Source organism: Rhinichthys klamathensis, unplaced genomic scaffold, assembly GCF_029890125.1.
Source record: "Rhinichthys klamathensis goyatoka isolate OS25496 unplaced genomic scaffold, OSU_Roscu_1.1 h1tg000028l_1, whole genome shotgun sequence".
Lineage (NCBI taxonomy): Eukaryota > Metazoa > Chordata > Actinopteri > Cypriniformes > Leuciscidae > Rhinichthys > Rhinichthys klamathensis.
Genome location: NW_026606578.1, coordinates 455,198 through 481,059, shown reverse-complemented (window position 1 = coordinate 481,059; position 25,862 = coordinate 455,198). Strand labels below are relative to the sequence as shown.

Sequence of the window (25,862 nt, the reverse complement as noted above, 5' to 3'; positions counted from 1 at the left end):
CCTTTGGCCCCACAGCAGTAATCTGTAATTGGTATCACAGGAAATAGTGATGTGTTGAAAATGGCTGTAATTAAATGTGCTAAATAGCTCTTTGTTTCTTTGGGAGTTGGCTGCATAAATTCACAGAGCAATTGGTGGAGCTGCTCACGGCTTTACACCTTCATTCATGACAGAAGGGCTGCCATTATAAAACAGACTTTGATGAAAACACTCCATTGTGTAAAACGGAAGTGGTGAAGTTGACCTTTAAATGTAAGGTGTTAGAAATCCCATTGGATTATCAGTCTAGTTCTGCAGCACAGAGTTTAGAAAATAAATAAATAAAAAACTACAACTTTTTAGAACAAAAATAACCTTGTGTAAAAGAACATTTCCTTGTAATCTTTCCTAAATGTCAACACCTCACTCAGAAGTTGTCATTCCACTCCATCCGTTTAGTTTCAGTCTTTATGTTGATCTATATCTGGCTTTACAATAACATAAGTGTGCTTACAGTGTAAAGTCGTCAGTCCAGTGCAGGGCTGCTCCAGGACTGGGGGAAGGAGTAAGGAAGCCAGTTCTGCATTCAATGGAAGGAGTGTCCAGACTCAGCACACAACAAAGCTCTCCTACATGACTCTGACATCCTGGTAAAGAAATCACTTATGAAAAAATAACATACACCATAAACTGCTCAAATCTAGAGTTCAGTTTATCTACATATATGATATATATATGATATATAATATATTATATATATTGAATAATGTATATATATATATATATTAATTTCTATACACACACACATATATAAATATACATTTATACTCTACCAAATATACACACCACACATATATAAACAATACCAAAAGTTTGTGGTCAGAAAGGAAATGTACACTTTTATTATGCATATAATTGATCAAAATTGACAGAAAATACATTTAAAGTGTTACAAAAGATTTCCATTTTAAATAAAAAAATGCTGTTATTTTGAATTTTCTATTCATCAAAAAAGTCTGAAAAAAGTATCAGTAAAATGTCTCCTATTGTGGTACGGGGAAAATGTCATACTGCATTAGAACAACACCAGGATTGTAATAGAGTAAATAAAGACTTCATGTTCATTTTAGGGTGAACTATCCCTTTAAAATAGAAAACAGTGATTTTAAATTGTCATATTTCACAATACAGAAACTTATTTAAAAAAAAATTTTTTAAATTTTGCCAACCCTAAACTTTAATATCTCTTGTTATGTAAAGAAAAGACCCCAAAGAAACACATCCAATTGGTGTAAAGTGAACAGAAAACCAGCCTAATTCAACAAGGCATCCTTAAAGTGATAGTTTACCCAAAATTAAATATTTGTCATTATTTACTCACCCTCATGTTGTTCCAAACCGGTATGATTTTCTTTCCTCTGCTGATCACAAAAGAAGATATTTTAAAGAATCTTGGTAACCAGATAGTTCACGGCACCCATTGACTTCCATAGTATTTTTTTTTTCACTACAATGGAAGTCAATGGGTGCCGTCAACTGTCTGGTTAGCGACATTATTCAAAAATCTTATTTTGTGTTCAACAGAAGAAAGAAACTCATACAGGTTTGGAACAACTTGAGGGTGAGCTAATGATGACAAAATTTCATTTTTGGGTGAACTATCCCTTTAAGACCAATTAGTCAACTAGTCATTCAGGCAAGTAGTTGATTTTGAAAATAGCATGGCATTTCCATAGTTCTAACAAAAAGTAAGAATTTATTTAAGAATTTTCATAATAATTTTTTTTTTTTTTAAATAATGATCTTTGTGCCGTTTAGTCAATCTGACAATCACATTTTTATACCTTTTTTGACATCAGTTGCTCTGAGTTGGTGCACCAAAATCCGCTTGACAGGCGTGCTCTGAGACGGAGAGTTCAGACCACCAATCTGCTTCTCCCTGGGAAACTATAACAATAGGGAATGGGAATGTTTTATAACATGAAATTCACGTTTTATTGAGTTTTCCTTCCTCATTGTTGTTGACCGTAATTGCATGTCTTGTATGTTTTGTACTGATAAGGATGCCATACATCCCTACATGTAATACATCAAAAGCCGCGTTTCCACCGCAATTGCCCGGAACAATTTGTCCCAGGAACTTTTTTCCCAGGAACTTTTTTTGCCCCAGACCGGTAGCTTTCTGCGTTTACATCGCGGTCTAAAGTACCGGGTAAACTGCGCGCGACGGCTCATTGCTTGCTTGTGACAGACAGTAGACTGTAAAAGACAGTAATCAGTTTTGAGCGCCACATTTATAATAAATATGGAAGAGATTCACACTGTGCTGCAGTTGTTTGAGATGTATTGGTTTACTAACCAGGTAATTAACAAAACGGCAGAAAAGAGACGAGCACTGATACTAAAGCGTGTTCAGAAAGCTCGTAATGCTAACGTTAGATCTAAAATTAGACAGCGTATGTTATCAGCTATTGCGGACATTGACCGTGAGAAGGCTGGGGCGAACGCGCAGAAAATTTCTCTTCCGCAAATACGCTTAATAAAGCCTGAATCTCGTCGTCGGTCCAGCTGCCTTTTTTTATTTTTATTAAATTCCATATTTGCAGACAGACAACTCTTACTGCATGGAACTTCATTACTGCATGAAGCCACGAACTGCAATAGATTCTAAAAATTCCGGTTAAAATAAAATGCTGCGCGGAGTTATCCATTCATAATGCGGCGTGTACACAACCAATCAGCATGTTCAGCGCACAAGCCCCACCCGCGAAAGTTCCTGAACTTTGAAAAAGTACTACCTCGCGAGCAGGGACTTTCGGAGGGGGAAATATCTACCCGGAACTTCATTTAGACCCTGGTTCCTGCGGTGTAAACACACCGAGTACCAGCCCAAAGTTCCTAGTTCCTGGGTAAAGTTCCTGCGGTGGAAACGCGGCTAAACACACCCAACCAAAACATACACAATCCACATGGATCTGTCACAGTGTTCAGTGCAGTTCCAAATTCTCACCACACACTAACTTCTACTGTATAATATAGCAATCGATACTGGTATTTTTACCGCAGGGCTTGATACACAGGCCCTCAGGTTAAGGATCATGGCAGGGTGTGTTGTGTATAGTGTGTCCTCCACCAGTGCAGCAATCATATCATTGTCCACCTCCACATCAGAGCCCTAAAGACAAAAACAAAGATTTCAGTTTATTTGCATAGCTGTAAAAATAGTTTCTTTTTGTACCATTTACAAATTGTAATACATCAAAAGCTGAAAGGAACATGACCTATGTGACCAAAATGACTCCTTTACCTCTTTCTGGACTCTTTGGCGTGATTTTACAGTTAAAGAGAGATGAGGTTGCTTTGAAAAAGTCCAGGACACGAGGAGACCCTCTTCCTCCACTTCCTCAAGACAGACCTGCAACTACAGCAGCCCATACAGAACATCCTATTTCACACTCAATATGCAAAAGTATTATATTCATCGATGGCTGCTCCATTTTTAACCACCCAGAGATGAAACCTTAAACTGTGGCACTGCGCATCAAGTGGCGTCATTTGTTTGAGATGAGTATCGCATGCAATATTCATAGCCACCAAACCTCACAATCTACATTAAGCTATTGAGATGGGAAAAAAAACTGGCAAACTGAGAAGCTCATTCATGTGAGCAGTGGCAGGAGACGTCAGACTAATGAAAGTTGAGTGTGCAGCAATCCAGACTGATGCAAACTCACAGATGCAAATCCATTTCATTTGTATTTTACCTGGGCTTGCATGGGCTTCATCGTGATCTGGTAGGTATCCATGGAAACAGCAGCAGGTGACTGCTGAGTGACAGTCACGGGGAACGTTATGGTGTCGACCGAACAATTGCACTGCAGGACCTGGAAGAGGTTGAGGCAGAGATTGACAAATAATGACGGAGGGGAACAAAACATGGCATCTTATATATTATTCAAAACAAAAACAAAAAAACACCTTTGACAGATAAAGGTATTATTGAATGCAACTAGATAGGATAGGATGGACACATATGCCCTGATTTAAGAGTTTAAAAACATATTGATAAAAAAATTATAGCATGCACACAATGAGCTGATCTATTAACACGCACAACTGAGGATTGCGTCTGTCAAATGAGCTGAAGAGATTGTCAGTATTTCTCTTAAAGGAACACTCCGACTTTTTGGGACTTTAGCCTATTCACCTTATCCCCCAGAGTTAGATAAGTCCATACATACCTTTTTCATCTCCGTGCGTGCTATAAGTCTGTTTGACGCACCCACCGCTAGCCTAGCTTAGCACAAAGACTGGATGTAAATGGTTGCAGCTAGCATACTAATCCAAATAAGTGACAAAATAACGCAAACATTTTCCTATTTACATGTTGTGATTTGTATAGTCACAGAGTGTACAAAAAACTAAGTCACATGAGACACAGACATATTTTAACCGTATAAATACTGGGAACTATATTCTCTGAAGGCGAAGCACTGGTACTTGGGCGGAGTGATAACCGCACCACCTGAGACGCGCTCTCTGCTCCTCACCACGGCGCGTCTCAGGTGGTGCGGTTATCACTCCGCCCAAGTACCAGTGCTTCGCCTTCAGAGAATATAGTTCCCAGTATTTATACGGTTAAAATATGTCTGTGTCTCATGTGACTTAGTTTTTTGTACACTCTGTGACTATACAAATCACAACATGTAAATAGGAAAATGTTTGCGTTATTTTGTCACTTATTTGGATTAGTATGCTAGCTGCAACCATTTACATCCAGTCTTTGTGCTAAGCTAGGCTAGCGGTGGGTGCGTCAAACAGACTTATAGCACGCACGGAGATGAAAAAGGTATGTATGGACTTATCTAACTCTGGGGGATAGGGTGAATAGGCTAAAGTCCCAAAAAGTCGGAGTGTTCCTTTAATGGATATGTCATTTGCCTCCATACACATGCAAAATAAAGGGTGTTTTAATGCAAATACATTAAATATGTCATTTTGGATTCGATAACTGTGCACATGCAGTAATGTGATATAAAAATTGTTATTACTGCAATTATTTTAAATGTACACTACCGTTCAAAAGTTTGGGGTCGGTACGATTTTAAATACTTTTAAAATAATTCTCTTCTGCTAACCATGGCTGCGCTTATTTGATTAAAAATACAACAAAAATCAGTTATAGTATTAAATATTATTCCAGTGTAAATCAGCTGTTTTCTGTGTGAATATATAGTAAATATAATATATATAGTAAAGTGTAATTTATTCCTGTGATCAAAGCTATAACAGTCAGTGTTTTCAGTGTCAAATGATCCTTCACAAATCAGTATAATATGAGGATTTGATGCTCAAGAAACATTTATTATTATTATCAATGTTGAAACAGTTGTTGGTCTGTCAGTTGTACCGCTTTTTTGGGGGGATTCTTTGATGAATAGGAAGTTCAAAAGACTTTTGTAACGTTATAAACGTCTTTACTGTCACTTTCGATCAAATTAATTATTCCTTGATAAATAAAAGTATTGATTTCTTTCCTCCAAAAAATAAAAACAAAATTCTCACTGACCCCAAACTTTTGAACGATAGTGTATATATATGTAGAACACAAAATAATAACTGAACTTAATAAATCAAATTTAGTTCTAAATTCACACCATTTAATCACAATTCATATTATATTCAAATTAATATTATTATAGACAAGTCATATTATAAATACATTCAAATTTATATACACTACTGTTCAACGGGTTAGGGTCGGTGAGATTTTTGAAAAAAAGTCTCGTGCTCACCAGGTTTTTTTTTTACCAAAAATACAGTAAAAACTGAAATATTGTGTTACGTCCCTGTGGTCTCGCGCATGTGTGTTTCTTTTGTTTCTCTTTCTCTACTGTCTATCACATTCTTAGGCTTGTGTCACCACTCGCCCGCTGTTGGCTGAGAGAGATGTCAATCACCATCTACGTCGTGACGTCATCTTTCCTCCTGCAGCCTATCGGGTTTTACCACCCGAGTTTAAAAGGAAGCTGAGAGGAGCGCATGTCGGCTTGTTTCTTTCTGTTGCTCTGCTTGTCGCGTTTGTGTTTGTTATTTTCTGTTACAGATATTGTCCTGTTGTTTTTTCTTTCGGCCATGACGGCGTGTTTTGAGATTACCAAGTGTAATGTGTTCTGCCATGACGGCGTGTTTTGAGATTGCCAAGAGTAATGTGTTCTGCCATGATGGCGTGTTTTGAGGTTACCAAGAGAAATTCGGACAGGTAATATGTCACGTGACGTACACAACGCAACACTTAGCAAACTCGATGTATACAAACACCAGGTAAGGAAGTAAACGCCACCCTTGGATGTTTTGTTATTAGTTAGAGCAGTTAGAGAGGGCGCTTTGCGCTTTGTTTTGAAAAATTATTCAAATTTAAAATAACTGTTTTCTAATTAAATAAAATATAATTTATTCCTGTGATGGCAAAGCTGAAATTTCAGCAGCCATTACTCCAGTCTTCAGTGTCACATGATCCTTCAGAAATCATTCTAATATGCTGATTTGTTGCTCAAGAAATATTCCTTTTTATTATCACTGTTGAAAACAATAGTGCTGCTTAATCTTTTACCCAACAATACACCCATTTCAATACATTCCAAAACATCCATTATTGCGTTTATGTGGCATAAGCATTTCGGTTTAAAAACAAGTGGTTTTAAACCAATGAAGCGCAACAAGGAGCTAAAGAAAACTAATTTTGCTATATGCGTGCTGTCTGAGAAGTGTGCATATGAAGCCGCTGCTCATAGTGCGTGAGTGCTGAACTGAGATCTTTTTGCCACTTCATTGGGCTTGAACGGTTAAATACACATGCTTATGTGTCAAAATGCCCGTCTTTTTGCAAGTATCTTTGTAAAACACAGTCATTTATCTCTTAAGTGAACGTAAACAATTGAGAAAGAAAACACATGTGAATAAGTATACTGGATCTGTGAATTTGGTCTTAAAGTAACAGCGGCCTAATATTCCTGCTGCTGTCTGTGTTATTAATGTTAATCAAACAACAAAAGACAGAAAATCTCGCACTGCTCTTGACTGAATCACTTGTCTATCTTTAATGAGAATAAATGTATATTTAATTTATACAGTTAAGACTATGTAGTGTTTCTAGGGCTTGACGTTTTTCAGGTAGGTCTATTTCATTTGTGTCTTTATTCTATTGTAGTTTTTTTGTCCTATTGCTTGTAATCAGTTTATTTGTTCTTATTTTATTACTGACTGTTTACTTGTCTGCAGTAAGCTGTTTTTTTAACTTAGGCTAGTATTACTTTTTTGTGATATTGAAATTGGTGACAAGAATTATAAAGTTTCAATGGTATCAAAAATTGTGATCATAAAACCTTATTTAAAGCAAATATAATTATATTGTGATACATGTCATTTTCGTGAGATAAAATTACTCATATCATGATATAAGATTCACCCCTACACCCTTTTTTTTTTAGATTGCATAAACAAATTAATAACCTTTATTTGGTGTTTTAGTAACTAAGGGCTTACCATGCTGCGTACTGATTGTTCGGTGCAAGTCACACAGTCAATGGACGCAGAAGTTGGGAGCTGAAGACTGTCATCAAAGGTGATTTGAATGGAGCTCTGAACAGAAATGGAGATTGTCAGTTAGATTATTGCACATAAATCAGTGAAGAAAAGGAGTTTCTGGGTGCAATCACTCTTCAGATATATCTCCCAGGCTAAATGTCTGTTTGCATGTTTATATTAAGCAGCTAGATGATAGTCCACCATAAATCTTCACAGCTGCAAAACAGAAATCCCAGCCATTTAGGGATAAAGTAGCATGATAAACAGGCAAAGGAAGCACTGGAATTACATCTGCTTTACTTTCCCCACAATGCATCTCTCGCAATTATATAAAGACAGTGCAACTGAAGGGAAAAGACACAGAAAAAAAAAACAATTTTAATTAAAAGCTGCATAAATCAATGAGCAGTAAAAGTGGGTGGAAATATAAAACAATCTTAATTCCAGCTGAGCTGAGGTTATTCTATCATTTAACAAAGAGTGTGCTCATGTTTGGGACATGATGTACTTAGTTACAGAGATTAATACAAACAACATACATTATGTCTCTTTAAAAACATTGGTCAGTGAATAGCATACTCAGGATATGACATCATTCGGTCCAGGCGAACGTGGCAGACTGCCATGACGACAAGCTGCCAATGTACCTATTTGAGCCAGACTTCCACAGTTTTCAAATAGAGATCATGCAACAAACATTGCATGCCAGAACTCCAGGTAGAAACATACTAATCTAATATATAAGCTTGTAAAACACCCAAATTTAAAGATCATGATGAGAGTAATGGCCTTTCATCACACTAAAAGGAAACCTCTGTCAATGACAGGATATGTCAGCAAGGCAGAAACATTGGCCAAGCAGGATTGGCAAGAGAGGAGTGTGGTATTGGAAATGACGGTGCATAACCACAACACTGTGTGGAGAACACAGACTTCTGCTGTGGCTGTTGCTGTCACTGATGGGCATAGCATGAAAAACTGGACCAGAAAAGCTGTAGCCTTCAAGCATGTGTTGTAAGACTAGATGAGGGGTGTGTAAATAATTATGTTTTTCATCATCACAATTGACAGGACTGATCCTCAGAATAGAGGATGCCATAATGAATCTGACGAGCCTAATGCAGGAGAGAAACGTCATCCAGAAGCTGAAGTTAACAGATACTAGGCTCACATTATCATTAAAAGTACTACAATTTAATATCATAATCTCCCTTATGATACCATGACTTGACCGGTATCCCTTCTTCCATTCGTCGCGAAAAAACTTGAACGAGTTGTTTTCAACCAGATCTATTCCTTTCTTACACAGAACAACCTCCTGAACAACAACCAGTCTGGTTTCAAAAGCAGACACTCAACTGAGACTGTCCTGCTCAGTAATTGAAGCTCTGAGACTGGCAAGAGCAGCTTCCAAATCCTCAGTTCTCATCCTGCTGGATCTGTCTGCTGCCTTTGACACAGTTAACCACCAGATCCTCCTGTCAATTTTAAAGACGAAGGGCATCTCGGGAACCGCACTACAATGGTTCAAGTCTTACCTCCCAGGAAGGTCCTTCAGGGTGTCGTGGAGGGGTGAGGTGTCCAAGACCCAACATCTAGCTACTGGGGTGCCTCAGGGCTCAGTGCTTGGACCACTTTTCTTCTCCATCTACATGACATCACTAGGATCTGTGATTCAGAAACATGGCTTTTCCTATCACTGCTACGCTGATGACACACAACTCTACCTCTCATTCCAGCCTTATGATCCGATGGTTTCTGCTGGTGTCTCAGCCTGCCTGACAGACATTTCTGGCTGGATGAAGGACCACCACCTTCAACTAAACCTTGCGAAGACAGAGTTGCTTGTGGTCCCGGCCAACCCAACACTACACCACAACTTCTCCATTCAGCTAGGTTCGTCATCCATAACTCCATCAAGGTCAGCCAGGAACCTTGGAGTTGTGATTGATGATCAATTGAACTTCACAGACCACATTGCTAGAACTGTTTGGTCCTGCAGATTTGCCTTATACAACATTAGGAGGATCAGGCCCTTCCTATCAGAGCATGCTACACAACTCCTTGTCCAAGCACTTGTTCTATCCAGACTGGACTATTGTAATGCTCTCCTAGCAGGTCTTCCAGCTTGCACTGTCAAACCTCTGCACCTGATCCAAAATGCTGCAGCCAGAGTAGTCTTTAATGAGCCGAAGAGAGCACACGTCACTCCTCTGCTCACAAAATTGCACTGGTAGCCAGTTGCCGCTCGCATCAAATCCAAGTCACTGACTTTTGCCTACAGAACAATCACTGGCTTTGCTCCCTCCTACCTAAACTCATTACTTCAGACTTACGTGCCATCCAGAAACTTACGCTCTGGACTTAACTAACACTAACACTTTATCTTCTATTCTATATCTATTATCCTTATAAAAATAAAAAATAAAGTACATGTACTGCGTTAGATTAAACTGGGAAGGGTCATAGCACTTGCATATTGTTGTCCTATTGTTAGTTTAACTGCTTCTATTGTTCTCATTTGTAAGTCGCTTCGGATAAAAGTGTCTGCTAAATGAATAAATATAAATGTAAACTATAATCGCAAATAATCGCAAAATTAAGGCGTTAAATTTGACAGCTCTACCCATTACACAAAGAATATTTAAAATATTATTTAAAAAAATACACAAATAATATTTACTTTATTATAACTGTTTTAATCTAGCTGGAAAATTGTCAAATTACGCAAAAAGTAGTAAAGTAATATTCACCTAAATTTTTCCATACGTCTCATATTTCATGTTAAGCATGCGCTTCAGTAACCAAGCAGTGATGATGTATCCTGTAAGTTGGCATCATCCTGGTTCCCTTGACAAATAGCCAATTGGATTTTTTCATTGGCCTTTGAATTATTGCAGAAAATAAGTTCTGTGACCAACAAAAGTTTATGATTCTTACACGTTTTGTTCATCAAGATCTTCACAAATGAACACAACTTGCATGAATAATGAAGCCTAAATAATTGCCAGAAGTAAAAAAGCTAAAGCTAGGCTATAACTTTAATGAACTACATCACAGTTGCATGACTTCAACTGCAACACCACCACCACGCAGCTTCTGACAACTCCATCAGTTAGTTTGCAAGGGCGTGAGTGTAAACAATGAGGCTATAAAAGCGGACTAGTGAGTAGATGAGTTTTCGAGAGGGCGTTTTAATATTGCGACAACTTCTGTAGTTCAATTTAGCCACTTGTTAGAAACCACCATCTTTTTCAAGACACATAAAAGATAACAAAAACACACACAAGTATACATTACAGATATATTTTATATCATAGAACGAAAACGTGAAAATATCTTGAGCTTGTGTTAGATCACAAATTTCAGGCTTTTCACCAAAAACCCATTCAAAAAACCAACTGACTTTAGGATTATTCAAAAATGCCTTTTTCCAGGTTTTAGTACTTTTCCTGATTCCTGATACTTTTCCTAATGCCGGACATAGTAAGTTGTGTTATAATAAATAATGAAATGCTTTGTGATTAGGGTGTAATTTTTTTTAATGAACTGATATTTATATGATGATTTCCATATTTTAAAATGGGTCCAATATTTTAAAACTATATGTTGATGGAATTTCACAAGTTCCTTTTTTTATTTCAAAAGAATAAAGAATAAAGGCATGGTTAAACGTTTCTAAGGCATTTTAATGATTTGGCTGTGATTCATGAATGAAGGATAGATGGAATTTGACCAACAACATACTAAACTGGTTTGTAACAGTTGTGGAACTACTGCTAATAGTCCTTAGACTATTAAACTGAAAGTATATGCTCACAGGAGCAAATCCCTTGTGCTAAAGTGTACAGTTCATTTCAGTGCAAAATGAACAAGCTGTAAATACTCGCAGAGAGTAAAGAGTAAAGACAAATGTAAATCTCAGAGAGTAAGAGTTTAAGTGCCTCAGAGCTTTGAAATTAGAGAAGCTCAGCATAACTGACTTAGGTTTCATTCTCTCTCTCTCTCTGTACCTCAGCCAATGGGACAAGAGGACATGTTTGACTGGGTAGCATTTACTGGCTCAGCCTCTGAGCTCTTGGAGAGGAGGAAGAGAAGACGCAAATCCCCTACTGTACTGGCATATGTTCTTTATTTCACGCCCCTTTCTCCATCCTACAAAGAAACACAGACATGATAATGTGTGTATGTTAGTGTGTTCATACAGGCAGCACTGGGTCAGTGTACAAGATTAACATAAAGGTTTAACTATTGCTACCAACTGCAAAACCTAAATAAGTTCATTGCCAAAGCTCATTCAATTTAGTGTAACACCACCACTTTGATTCTTTTTTATGTTCTAGAGACACTGGACCACTTCATTTGCATTATGTTGGTTGACATAATAAGATGCTTTGTATCTCTCCAGTACAACACATAGATTAAAAAAAATGGCTAAACTGTTCAAAAGAAAAATGTTTTTAAATATTTTTGATAAAATTTTGATTCTAATTTTGAATCATTCTTGATGTTAGTGTGAGATTCAAAATAATGATTACATTAACTTGAATGAACAAATGAATAGCATGATTATACCTAATCATACTTGATTAGAATGATTGTAAATAGGTATGTGATATGCTTTTCTTCAGAATTGTCTTTATATGATTGTAGATGCAAGAAAATATCAGAAAAAATAAGTTAAAATACAAAAAATCATTTTGTAATCCATTAGGCCTATACTTTTTGGTAAGGTCAAGTGTATGTGCAATATAACTTAAATTTTGTGTAATTTATAATGATTTTCACTATTGCATATTGCATGCTTAAACATTAAGAAAACAAAGGTTAACCTACATAAATATGTGCTATTATTAGACGCATATGCATATCCAAGTGTTTGTGCAGAGTGTGGAAGCTAAAGTATAGCGCACTTACTGCATGACATGGAGGCTCCGCCGCGATCACTTGCTTTTTTTCCTGATAACAGCGGAAACAACTTAAAATACTTGTCATTTTGGTCATACATATATCGTCAACTTCATCTTTGCAATCTTCTTCATCTAATTAAAATGCCTCCTTGCTATTTTTTTCCAACACATTCATAATTATTAGGCTATTTTATATTTATTAATTATACTACATGACTTTTATAAATGTCACAAAATAAATCAAACATTAAAAGGCCCTTGCACACTGAGTCCGAATTTTTCGTATGCGTTTTTTCGTATTCGGGATTCGGTGGCTCTGAATTGTCAAAACACCATTCAAACTGCTTGCTACAGATGCGAAAAACGCAGAAAATCGAACCCGATTCGATTTTTTTTATGACGGACGAAAGTTTCGGAGGCAGTGTGCAAGCGTGATTGACATAACGTGAGATTGTATTTATTTTTTAATGTGCGACAATTTCGGACGCAAATTTCACATGGTCTAAAGCACACGGCGCAAGTGCACTTTTGATCCACTTTTGCTAGTTTAACTACGGGAAAAATGGTCGGCGCGCCTGGCGCATGGTCTAAAAGGGTTGTCCCTATTCCCTTAATGAGTAATGGGTGATTTGGGCGTAACGTGCAAAATAAACCAATCAGAGTCTCATCTCCCATTCCCTTTAAATCCCAGTTGCGCTATTTACATGGCGGAATTTGATAGTGGAAAGACTGAACGCGTCTCCAGAGCGCAAACGGATTTGCCCGTAAGCAAAGTTAAAGCTATTAAATAGATTTACGCACCAAAACAGGATACAAGGTATGAGACAAGAGAGTGCGGTGTAAACGACTCTGTGGTACTAGTTGACTAAAAAAAATCTTTAGTCGTGGCAGCCCTAGTTAGTACCACAAAAGCAATCTGATTCAAATGTGTGCTGATAAAAGCTGATGGTTTTACATCACAACACGTCTTTCTAATTCTCTTCTCAGCAAAAAAAAAAAAATCACCACAATAGGTGTAATTTGCATACAGAGACAAATCCTTGTCATTTACATCACACATTTGCATGATCATCATCTGTGCTCTTTCACAACATCATGCTGTGATCCACATGTGTGACACTGGCTATTACCCACTACAAACAGACACATGCACTGAGACCAGGCAGGGCTAGAAGAAGAACATTAGTATTAAGCTGGACACCTTTCTTTTGCACATGAAGTCTCCAAACAGCTGCATGACCACTGAAAATGGGTTTCTAGGGAAAGACTGCACATCCAACTATAGCACAGATGAAAAAGCTCATTCTGTCCTGTGCATCAGCAGATTGTTCAGGTTCCATCAGTGAAATCAGCATACGTAATGAAAAAAAAATACAGGACCTGTCCACCCCCACATGGCACAGTTAAGCATTTGAACAAAATCACCACACATTCCATTTTAGCCACGCCAGCTTGCATTTTCAACACAAGTCAAAGTAGGAAATGGTGTGCGTGCATTAACTTTGTGTTCAAAGAGTGTTGGGCAATGTTTGATTGTATCCAGAAAATGATAAACATATGCACGTTTTTTAGTCTTGCCATGCCCACGATATCATCATTTTCACATCATATACAATTTTCTGGTGTATAAAGCACTACATAAATAAAGGTGACTTGACTTGGCATTGGTACGGAATCCGTGATTATAGCCAATTATATGGGGTATAGGTTGCTTGGACTCTAGGGGCCCTATATTAACGATCTAAGCGCATGGTCTAAAGCGCACGGATCAAGAGCACTTACAAATCCACTTTTGCTAGTTAAACGACAGGAAGAAATGGTCGGCGCGCATGGTCTAAAAGAGTTGTCCCTATTCTCTTAATGAGTAAATGGTGTGTTTTGGGCATAACGTGCAATAAACCAATCAGAGTCTCATCTCCCATTCCCTTTAAATGCCAGTTGCGCTCACGCCATGGCGGATCCGCCATTTACATGGCAGAATTTGCAAGCGGAAAAACTGAACGCTTTTCCAGAGAGGAAATGGATCTGCGCGTGCGTGAGGTTAAAGTGCGCAAGCAGACCATCCATGGGACAAGCCGGATTCCACCATATCTTTATGTACACAATAATAATCGTTTACATTGTAATCCTTTTATTTTTAATATTTTGCTAGTTTGTGGGCTGCTGCGCGTCCCTGTGTGTGTGTAATAAGCAGAGTGTACGCGCGTTGTGCACCCGCATATAGGCTCATAATACTAATGCCCTTTAAAGCAACACCAAGTAACTTTTCCTCTGTGGTCGTCCTTCAGGTTGGAAGCGGAATTGTCCATTTCCGCTGTTGTAAATAATTTAGCGTATACCGCAGCCTACTGTCGCACGCACGCTTGTTGTTTATCCAGCTTTGGAATAAACGATGTCCACAGACAAGGTAGAGTATGTTGCATGATTTCATGAAAGTATGATGTATTGCGACATCAGAAACAAAGAAAAACTAAATAATGACTATTGTAACGCTTGACGTAAAGCAAGTCAAATTTATAGTTTTCTTATGTCTCATTAGAACTACAGAAACGCGACCCGATCTGGCAATCTTACATAGCGTGGTTATAGCAGATATAGGACCGCAAAGCAGAGGCATAAGTGCCTTTCACCCTGTTACGACTTGATGAACCACTGAAACGATTTTGGAAACATTATTTTAAGGTAACAAATCTTAGTGTTGCTTTAAATAAAATAAAATAAAACTGCGTTTTTGTTCGCCAATGGGCATACTGGTCTAAAAAAAGAGGTGTGTTCAGGTGCATTGTTGGCGCATTGCTATTTTGAGGCAACTGAAATAGACTGTGCCATTGACCAACAAAAACCTGGTCTAAATTCAATGGCACAGTCTATTTCAGTTGCCTCAAAATAGCAATGCGCCAACAATGCGCCTGAACACACCTCTTTTTTAGACCAGCATGCCCATGGGCGAACAAATGGCCGCAAATGCATTTGCTATTTAAACAACGTGGCGCAGGACTAATAACTGAAACTAGCAAAAAACACTTGAGTCGCGCCTGGCGCCTCATTGCGTCAGGTGTATGATAGGGCCCAGTGTGTTGCTTGCTATGGGGTAATGGGCTTCAGAATCAGATAAAGAAATTTTCACTTAAACTTGGAGGAAGGTATAATTGTTAGGTACTATGGCATGCCCTGTGACTACACAATATTTAAGCAAATGTTGTTAAGTAAGTTTCATTCATAATGTTTACCCCTTTAAACTGGTATAAACTAAACCACCACTCATTCGGAGTATAACCGGTATTACAGTATAAAATGGAAAGTCTGCGTTTTGATACAAAACTACTAATTAACCTCTAGAATATCCTAAAATACCATAACCTGCAGTTAAAAAAAGATAAAGGGGACATGTAATTTCAAAAAGAGCTAAATTAGAGATAAAGTGAAAGTGCAACAGTGCTTGCCCACTTGATTCGGGAAGTTATAAGCCATGAAGCAAACCAATCAGCTATAAGGTGAATGACTGTGTACTTAACGGATATAACAAATATATACACAAATATTTTTGAGAATGTGAGGAGACTGACTCTGTTAGATCATTCGTGATTTGCTTGCTGTGATTCTACTTGGAGATTTCTTTGCAGAATTATGGGTAATGTAGTTTTTTCACCAGGAATTTCATTATTAAACATGATTATTTAAACAACAAGGTGAAATAATACAGACTGATGGCTTCAACAAAAGCATATACCATCAATGAACAATCTACAGTTTGACCTGTCTTTAAAGATTTATAAGTTATCATTAAAAATCAATTTCCATTTGGAGAAAATAAATGGGATTTTTACTTCCGGATTCCGACAGTTGCACACTATAAAAGCGGTATGCTAAATATGAGTCCAGTGCTTAATTTGAGCCGGATCCTGCATTTGGAGGTTATGTTTTGATATCGGGCCGCCCCATATATATTTTTAGCAATCAGACAACGAGTTGTCTCAGAGAGGGATTCGTTAATTTTTTGTTGACCGTGTGCACGCAAACATACCATACAGGAAACAGAAATGATTATTTCATCTCGAGTCTTCTGGTCAGAGTCTTTCATTAATCCTGTGACAGACCCATTGGCTAAGGCTATGCAGTCTGTACCGGAAACAGAAATGATTAGTTCACCTCTTGAGTCTTCGGGAGGTAAACGAATAATTTCTGTTTCCGGTACAGACTGCATATCTTCCGAAATGAACGAAATTACTATTAGTTTATTTTGCTGAACGAGACTCAAAGATCCGAGTCAGTAAAATGATCCGAACTTCCCATCACTACTAAATCGTTCTGTAACAGTATATTGGATCCGTGCATAAACTCTTAAAGTTACGGCAGCCTAATATACCTGCTGCTGCTGCTTCTGCTGTCTGTCATGTTAATCAGAGAACAAAATACAAAGAGAAAATCACATTTTACATTTGATTACTTTATTTAATTTCTGTAGTATTTCTTACTCGAATAATGTTAGAGCCACCAAAACTTAAAGATGTTTATTTAATTTGTTTCTTTATTCTATTGTTTTTTTTTTTGGTGCTATATCTTTTACAATTTGTTTATTTGTTCTGATTTTATTGCTGACTGTTTACTTGTCTTTTTTTGTAAATTTAGTTACAATTTTCAAATAAAGCCTCAATCTGCTGTGTATAAGCTATTGCAACAAAATTAGCCAAATTATCAAAAAATACGAAATAATAATAAACATATTGTTATTGGCAGCCTATATATGGCAGTTTTCCCTGTGGTATCGAAAATGGTATAGAATATCAATATATTTCAAGATATCGTATCGAGGTTAGAAATTCCAGTATCGTGACAACACTATTAGCCAATGAGCCTCAGATAATTTGATCATGAGACCCCTGCTATGGAGAACATGGTTTTGTGTATGTTATCCTCCTACTCTCTCATTCTACTAGTAAATTAAGATGTTTAATAGTGTGTTATCTCAGACAGGGTCTTGATAGTCTGTTGGTGTATGTGTGCTTGTCTCATACAAAGAAGGCAAGTGTAAGACTATGGATGACAGAGTATGTTCCCTAGACACATTGGTATAATGTCACTTTGAGTTTGAGCCACCCTGCCATAAATCCCCCTCTGGCCTCTTCAAACACACCACAACAACAATTTGAACCAACCAAAAATATACTTCTTCAGGCACCGTGACAGAACATGATGACAAAACTAGGGATCCAAAGATTCCTTGGGGCAAATATAAATCACTGGGTGCCAACACCTGAAGGCAGTGCAATGCCATCTCAAAATAAAGGACAATAGAGGGATATCGTCATGCACAACTTTGCTGTGAGCCTTGTAATAGTTCAGTGTTGATCTGTAACATGTTATTGATATATGGGTCTGCTGCTTTGCAGGCTATTCATAAACTGAAGCAAAGTAAAGGCCAATTCACACTGGACTAACAGAGGCCGACCAACACGGACAATCACCAGATTACACTACGTCACTTCACAGGTATTTCACGACCCCACAAACACAGATTAAACATGTTCAATCACTGAAAACAAGCGCTCCAAAATAGTAAATATATCTTTATATCTAATATTATAACTTACTTTCAAGCATATCCACCAAGAAAGAGAAAGAAAAAGAAAAGGGAAGGAGAAAAGGCAATAGCGAGACAGAAATAGTAAATACAAACTAGTTTGGCCTTGAGCCCCGTGTGTGATCGTGTGCAGACAGTGTGTTATTCTGTGTGCTGCAGCAGGCATGATAATGTGCCATCATACCATTCCATCATATGCACAGATGCCACACACAAACACACACACACACACACTCTTAAACACAGACAATCCTGACACTGACACACATGCCTGGAGGACTGAGCCATATCAGCAGCAGCTAAACTCAGAACATTGATGGTACCAAACGGGCCAGCTGGGAGAGCAAGAGACCACATGATTAATCAGACGTTTTTTCAGTATTTAAATTACATTTTAAAAATAGTTGCTCTTAAAGACAATGAGCCAGAGGATCTGAACTGTTCTATATGCTGCAGCTCAAACACGTTTCTTTAGTGACCATGTAATGACCATTTGAAGACGTGTCAGTTGTGCTGTTTTAGTTTTTGTTAAAACTCATTTTTTTAGGATTCTCTGCTGAATAGAAAGTCTTTACTGTCACTTTTAATAAATTTACTGTCTCCTTGCAGAATAAAATTATCAATTTCTTTTGAAAGCAAAATCTTATTGACCCCAAAATTCTGTCTGGTAGTGTATGGATTGGATTAGTGCACAGTTGTAAATAAAGATACATTAAACTTTGACCTCTGGCCCTTAGGAAGATGCTCTGTATACGTGTTCTATATTATATTGAGACAATATTTCCTTAAACAAGTATTAATCTATTACATTTATAATTTTGCTCAGTATCTAATCATACAACAATTTTGTTCACTTTCCCCCCCAGAACTGGCCCTGAAATTCAAAATGACTATTAATTTATTTTTAATTAAATGTTTTATTTTAGAACATATACTTGAATAAAATAAAAATCCAATCAATCAATCAAATTAAAGAGTATTAGAATTGTAAATATTCAATTTAAAACAACCAGAGAGAACAACATTTAAAAGTAATATTAAATTCTATAAGATACGCATATACATTGACCCTTTGCTCTGATTTCTCCAGTCATGTATCAGTTGACTTTCCCCAGTCAAGATCAAGTAAATCCTGTCAGTGAAAAATTAAATAGATAACTTATCCAAATCAGTTTACATCAAAGAGCTGTGCGCCTTTAAAAAAAACTTTGTTTATTAGCAAGTAGTGTACATAAGTGTGTGTGTGTGTAGTATGTGTGAACTATCTCAGAGGACGTCCTTCTATTGTTATTGCCACATATAACCAGCTGTGCAGATCCACCCCCCACCCCCCAGCCAAATCCCTGGATTACTAAAGGGAGTTTGTGTATGTGTGAGCATGTTGAGTGAGAAAGAACGAGGAAAGAACGAGCGAAGGATAAAGCCTCTTAGCAGTCCTCACACGTCACAGAAATGTAGCCCAAAACTGACCAAATATGACCATAACTGCAGCACACAGACCATAGAGCAACACTTCATTCTCACTGCAGCAAAATAAGCTAAATTTAAGGTTGACATCAAGGTTTCTCTGGGGTGCTGGTAAAGTAATATCCATCCTTTTTTATTTTTTTATTTTACTTTTTTAAGCCTCTACTACCATCTAATTTGATTTATTTAGAAACAGACATGCCTAAAGCAAGTTCAACCTGGATTTACACATTATGGAGTGTCAAAACTGATCAATCACATCCTTTATTGAACATCTTCCCCATAATCCGTCCCTTATAGACAGTCCAACTGTAACAGTAAGCGTACCAGTAATCAGATTAAAATCCCACTGGATGTGAAATTATGCAAAGGAGATTAACCAGTGGTCAATGGCTGGATTATCCTCCTAGTGAGAAGTTATCTGGAGACCTTCGTACTAACGATTATAATTCAAATAAAAAGTTGCAAAATTTCATCTGAATGAATTAAACAAACTCTTTCTCGTTGGTGCAGTGGTCTCCCTGCATTTTCCTCTCAATGCCTCAGGCAACCGCACACACATATGCACAGAGCCCTAAATCTGTCTTTTTCCCTTCTTTAAATGAGTGCTTATCTCATTGATTTGCATTACAAGCTATTCAGAATTTCATCATACTTTTTGGCCGTATAAATATCTGCAACAGCAGCGATGCATTCTTCTCAGTTTAGGCCTCTGAATAAAATTGAGGTGTTTTTTCTACTCAAGTATAAGCTCTATTCTTCTATATAATAGTATATGAGCCAAAAAATACTGATGTATCAAATATGATAATCAACAAAAAACACAAATTAAAAATATTTTGTCTAACGATTCAATAAACTGTTCCGTTAAAAAAAGGACTTTTCTGATCCTTTTCTTTTCCTTAGATTTAAATGATATGATAAGGAAAAGAAAAGGATCATTGTTAACTTAAAGCCTGACATGAATATATATATATATATTCATGTCTGGCTTTACAAGGTTAAATATACACATTCACTGCACAGTTTTGTTATTGTAGCCTACATAATTAATAATTGATTAATAATTACAAAATGACTAGATTAAAAAGCACAAATGTTCAACATAGTATGCGAATTGGGACACAGCAAGTGTCTCTAATTAATAAAATTATTATTATAGTAATAATTAGGGATGTCCCGATACCACTTTTTCACTTCCGATACCGATACCGATGCCGCAGCTTTGGCTTTTGCCGATACCGATATTAATCCGATATTTTTATTTTATTCTTAAACTAATAAAAAATATAGCAATTTTCTCAATTAGCCAGCTAAAATATACCTCCTATATAGTCCACAACAACAGTTGATTATGAAAGATTGCCACCCTTTATTCAAACACTACAAAAAAATAAAGAAATATATAAATGAAAGAAAATACAGGTACTTCAGTACTTAAAGCTAGCTAGCTACCAACAGGTTTAAAGTTAAAACAATTTAAACAGCAGCATTCTACATTGTAAATACCAGTACAGTTTTTGTTTTTTAAATCAAGTAGAATTTCTATAACTGTGTGTTAAACTGATTATCACTCTTGTGTGTGTTAAACACAATCTACTTAATACAGACAGCTTCATTATAAAGATAAACAACAAATCCCCAAAATATATGATCATAATCTATGACAAAAATGCTATTATAAACTAGATTAGTGGATAATACACATGGCTCTTTTTATTGTTGTAAAATACATTCATGAAAAACAAGATAACAAAAATGAAAAAGATAATTATTTTAGATATAGCTAAATCTGCTATAAAATTGAGACATGTTTTAAGTGTATTGCACAGCTATTTAATGAGGCAGCAACATTAATAATTATTAATGTTAATAAGCTTTAATTGCGTCACTGCATTATGATATGAAAGGCTCCAATACAGTGCGGCACAAAGCGCTTATGCGCTAGCCTGGTTCTACCAGACTCTCGTACATTTCATTTGTACAGAGAGTCTGGCCTCGCTCCATTGAGAAACGTTTACTTCCTTGTAGGCGGGTTCTCTGTTAAAGTTCAAAACTATTGGATCTGCCCAGCGTCGCTCAGGATCTGCCATAGCCAATCGCTAACGTGTGGTCGTGACGTATGTCATGCGCCGAAACCGGCTGGAAACAACAAGTCCGAATTCCATATTCATAAATCTAAATATCTAAATGCTAAACCTCTCTTTCTTATATTTGTGAAAGAATTTTAAAAATACCTCTTTTCAATTAAGTTGTCTGAGAACAAAAAAAGCCTTAAAAACATTCTGTTTGTAATTATTTTCCTTTTTTCAGTGTCATGTAATTCTCTTAACTTGTTCATGTTTATTTTATATTATCCCCCTACTGTTTTATTTTTGTTTTGTTTTTATTATTATTTTTTGTTTGTTTTTGTATTATGTTTTCTGTTATTACTTGTGTATTGTTTTAAGCAATAAAAAAAACAAGTCCGAATGATCGAGGATTATGTTTAGAATAAGATGTCTGTCAACGAGAGCTGCATGTTTTGTTCATCGAATTTAAGAGTTCAAGGAACAATTCTAAATTCTAAATGTATATTTGACACTAATGACAGTGATGTATTCAGTCAACTGTCGAAGCTGGGTGAATCATTAACAATACGCCGCTGCGGTCGTTTCGGATCTGCCGCAAATGCTGTACAGTGATCATCGTGCACGCCGAGCTGCCCAGCACCAACTCCTAACCTTTCTGCCTCCCTCACTTGGTCCTCCATTAGTGCAACAAGAAGAGACGACAACAACTATAGGCTTTGCATCCCTATCGTTCGCCTTAGCTAACTCATTCACCACTAGCGGAGTGAGCTGGAAAATTAAACTTTTCCCGAACCCCGTGGGGAGGAGGGCCACAACATCATGGCCACCAACAACACTTAGCAAACATTGATCTTGCTCCGGCTTTAACTTCTGTATATTCGGCAGTTTTGCAACAACGGACCGAATAGATTTTCTCACGTCTTTCTCCGCTGCCATTACTGAACTCCAACTCAAACTGACGCGCTACATCAACGTCATCGTTCTCAGCCACTCCCTCTGTTCGCTGATTGGACCGGTAAAAAAATTATTTCTGGAAACCAAAGTCTACAGCACAATCCCAGACGTAGTACTGAAGGAAAATAAAATTGAGCGGAAGTGCGTAGGAGGGCGGAGCCAGGCTACTTATGCGCATCCCGAGCGGAGAATGATGCGCTTGAAGCCACGTGGAGTTACAGCACGCAGCGCGTCGAGTCCGCTTTGAAAAGTTCAAAGCACAACGGAGATACATATTGATGGACAGTGTATTATACAGTATCTATCTATGCAATCGTTTATTGAGCCTTTTCTTTGAACAGTTTTAAATTTCAGTTACTGTGCGCGTGAAGAACAATTATAGTGCTCTGACTCTAGTGTTGTGATCAAACCGACAGCGTCCGACACCCGGTAGAGAGTAACACGATTGAGTTACAGCAATAAAGTCCAGCAAGATAAAGTTGTTTTATGCGAAAACATAGACCTTTATCTTACAGATCAAGTATAATAGTATTAACATTGAATCATCTTGAAGATAGTTTCATCATTGACTGTAACCGAACGCGACGCGCTGTTTGAATGCTGAATGGAGAATGACTGACAGCCGCGAGAGGGAAAAGTTTACGTGAACTTGAATTTAATGACTTAAATATTAATTTATATCTCACATAATGGCTTCAGAACACTTATAATAGAGTGCACGAAAACGTTATGGTACTTTAGAATGTTTTTGTGCCTTTTGTGGGGCTTAACAATAACACATAATAGTATACCCACAATATCGGATTTGGATCGGCCTCGTCTGATCGATGCTGATCGATACCCGATCCCGCAAAAATGGCAGTATCGGAGCCGATACCGATCCTGAGTATCGGATCGGGACATCCCTAGTAATAATAATTATAGTATGTTGAAATGAGTATTTCAAAGATACCCGGATGCTCTAGTAGTTCTTGTTAGAATTCAAAGGGCAGATCCATGCATCTCTTACGGGTAATACTGCCCACAACCCATTGCGTGTTGGATGGGGATTCCATCAGAATTAAAAAATAAATAAATATTAGGGCTGTCAAATGATTAATCACATCCAAAATAAAAGTTTTTTTTACATAATATATGTGGGTGCATTGTGTATAATTATTTTATATATATATAAATACACACACATGCTTGTATATATTTAAGAAATATTTTCATGTATATACTGTATATAGATTTATATATAATTTATATTATATATAAATATAAATATTTTATATATAAACTATATTTTTTTCTTAAATATACTAGCATGTGTGTGTGTTTATATATATCCAAAATAATTATACACAGTGCACACACATATATTATGTAAAAAAAACTTTTATTTTGGACGTGATTAATCGTGATTAATCATTTGACAGCCCTAATAAATATATAAAATAAAGTTTTATAAAAAATACAAACATGGTGGATGTGCGAGACTGATGGGGAAGGGAATTGAAAGATTAATAATCATCTAACCTGAAGAAAAAATATTCAATGTTATCCACATTATATATCTGCAACAACATTGTTAACTTTTATAAAAGATACGTTTGAACATTAACTTTAATGCATTATTATTAGGGCTGTCAAAGTTAACGCGTTAATGCATGCGATTAACTCAAAATTACGTGTTAAAATAATTTAACGCAAATAAATTAATGAAGCCCGCAAAATTGGGTCATTAACGTCATTTACGTCACGCAGTTAGATGATCTCAAGGGAGTCGGGAGTTAGTTTATCACACTGCATCTACAATGGCGCAAACACCTGTAACTGGTAGGCGGAAATTTATATTCGCAATTTCGCTACCTTTGTTTGTGATCAGATCATTTTAAGCTGCCAAACTCTGGGAAAGTTTTCAATCCAATTATCCAGTAAGCGAATGCATTCAAACAGTCAGTCCAAAACAGTGCTAATGTAAAGAAAGCCAAGCTTATTACACCAGAGATGGCAGAGAGTCACTCACAGCGCAGTTTTCAGTGAATTCTTCATTCCAGTGTCTGTTTAGCTTTAAAACACGAGCTCTGTCATATTCTGTCATTGATTCTGAAGTGTGTGAACCCTCACGCATCGCGCTGTGTGAAATAAAGACTGAACAGAGCGTCAAAACATCTCACAGCTGTACTGTATGGCCAGATGATAACAGATGCAAACTACGTTCCTGGGCTGGATAAAGCAAACCAGCTTTCTAGCTAGTAACGCTTTGATGGATGATAATTGTAATCAAGGTAAAAAGCTATTCAAAACATCATTGAAGGAAAATTTGAATAATCGTAATTACAATTTCAAGGGAATAACCAACCATTATGATTTCATGCAGCTCTAATGTGCGCTCTCGACACGCTGATCGCACATTGTATTTATGCACCGATACATTTCAGTACATTCACGTAGTTTCCACACAATCAGGATACTGTTTTTATCTGGCATGTGTGTGTTGCTGTGTTTAGTAATTCTGAATGGATCCTTGTAGGCTACTGAAGGCATATGCAGTCAGGTCTAGGCAGCTGGTTTACCTTTCAGAAGAAAACAGAATCATTCTTCAATCTAATAGTTTACTTTGCTGGATATCGCAAAGGATGACAAAATAAAAATGTTAAACAAGATAAATGATGTATGCTTCATTTCAAGAAAAGTATATGATTAATCAAGATTATTCGAGATTTTAATAAATGTAATCCATTGACAGCTCTAATAATACTATTCTCTTCGATATGACAGGACTTTAAATTAAATCGAATGTAAAGAATTTTAACTGTGACTAGATGATTGACAGGATGCATATAACTAAGCAAGAGAGCGGTTCATTAAAGAAGTAGTAGCCTATGTCCCAAAGCTTGCCTACTATTCTGCTACACATGTATTTTTCTTTACAAAAACAGTACATTCTTTTAGGGCGTAGTATAAGTAGGTGAATTGGGATGCAGCTGACTCTCTTCTCTTTCGCTGTCTAACCTTAGAGGTGGTCGCCATGGCTAAGGCTGGAACCATGGTGTTTGTTTTCATGTTGCCGTGTCAACAGATGGCTTCAGCGTTTCAGAGGGGCCAGGCAAAAGTTGCTTGATCACTTTTGTGCTCGATCTGATCTCACGCATACACAAAAAAAACCTCGCAAGAACGGGAGCAACCTCTCTGGCAGGTTTTTCAGGTCAAAAGAACTTGATACGAGTGGTTTGAGGTGTCAAAGATCCGGCATGCTGAGAGAGCAAATATCTGGTCTGCTTGGAGAGATACTAGATCAAAGTTTCAAAAATGGGAACTTCTCCC

General features: G+C 37.0%; 1 protein-coding gene across 2 annotated transcripts in view; it reads right to left on the bottom strand.

The window, feature by feature from the left end:
• Window positions 1-25,862, bottom strand: part of c2cd2l (c2cd2 like) — a 42,298-nt gene that overhangs the window by 6,634 nt on the left and 9,802 nt on the right. For both annotated transcript variants that reach the window (XM_056244932.1, XM_056244921.1), the window contains exons 3-8: window positions 7,525-7,620; window positions 3,744-3,863; window positions 3,287-3,400; window positions 3,041-3,154; window positions 1,824-1,926; window positions 494-626 (exon numbers count right to left, since the gene is read on the bottom strand). In XM_056244932.1, the coding sequence (XP_056100907.1) occupies window positions 494-626; window positions 1,824-1,926; window positions 3,041-3,154; window positions 3,287-3,400; window positions 3,744-3,863; window positions 7,525-7,620 (680 nt within the window). The remainder of the gene's footprint in view (window positions 1-493; window positions 627-1,823; window positions 1,927-3,040; window positions 3,155-3,286; window positions 3,401-3,743; window positions 3,864-7,524; window positions 7,621-25,862) is intronic.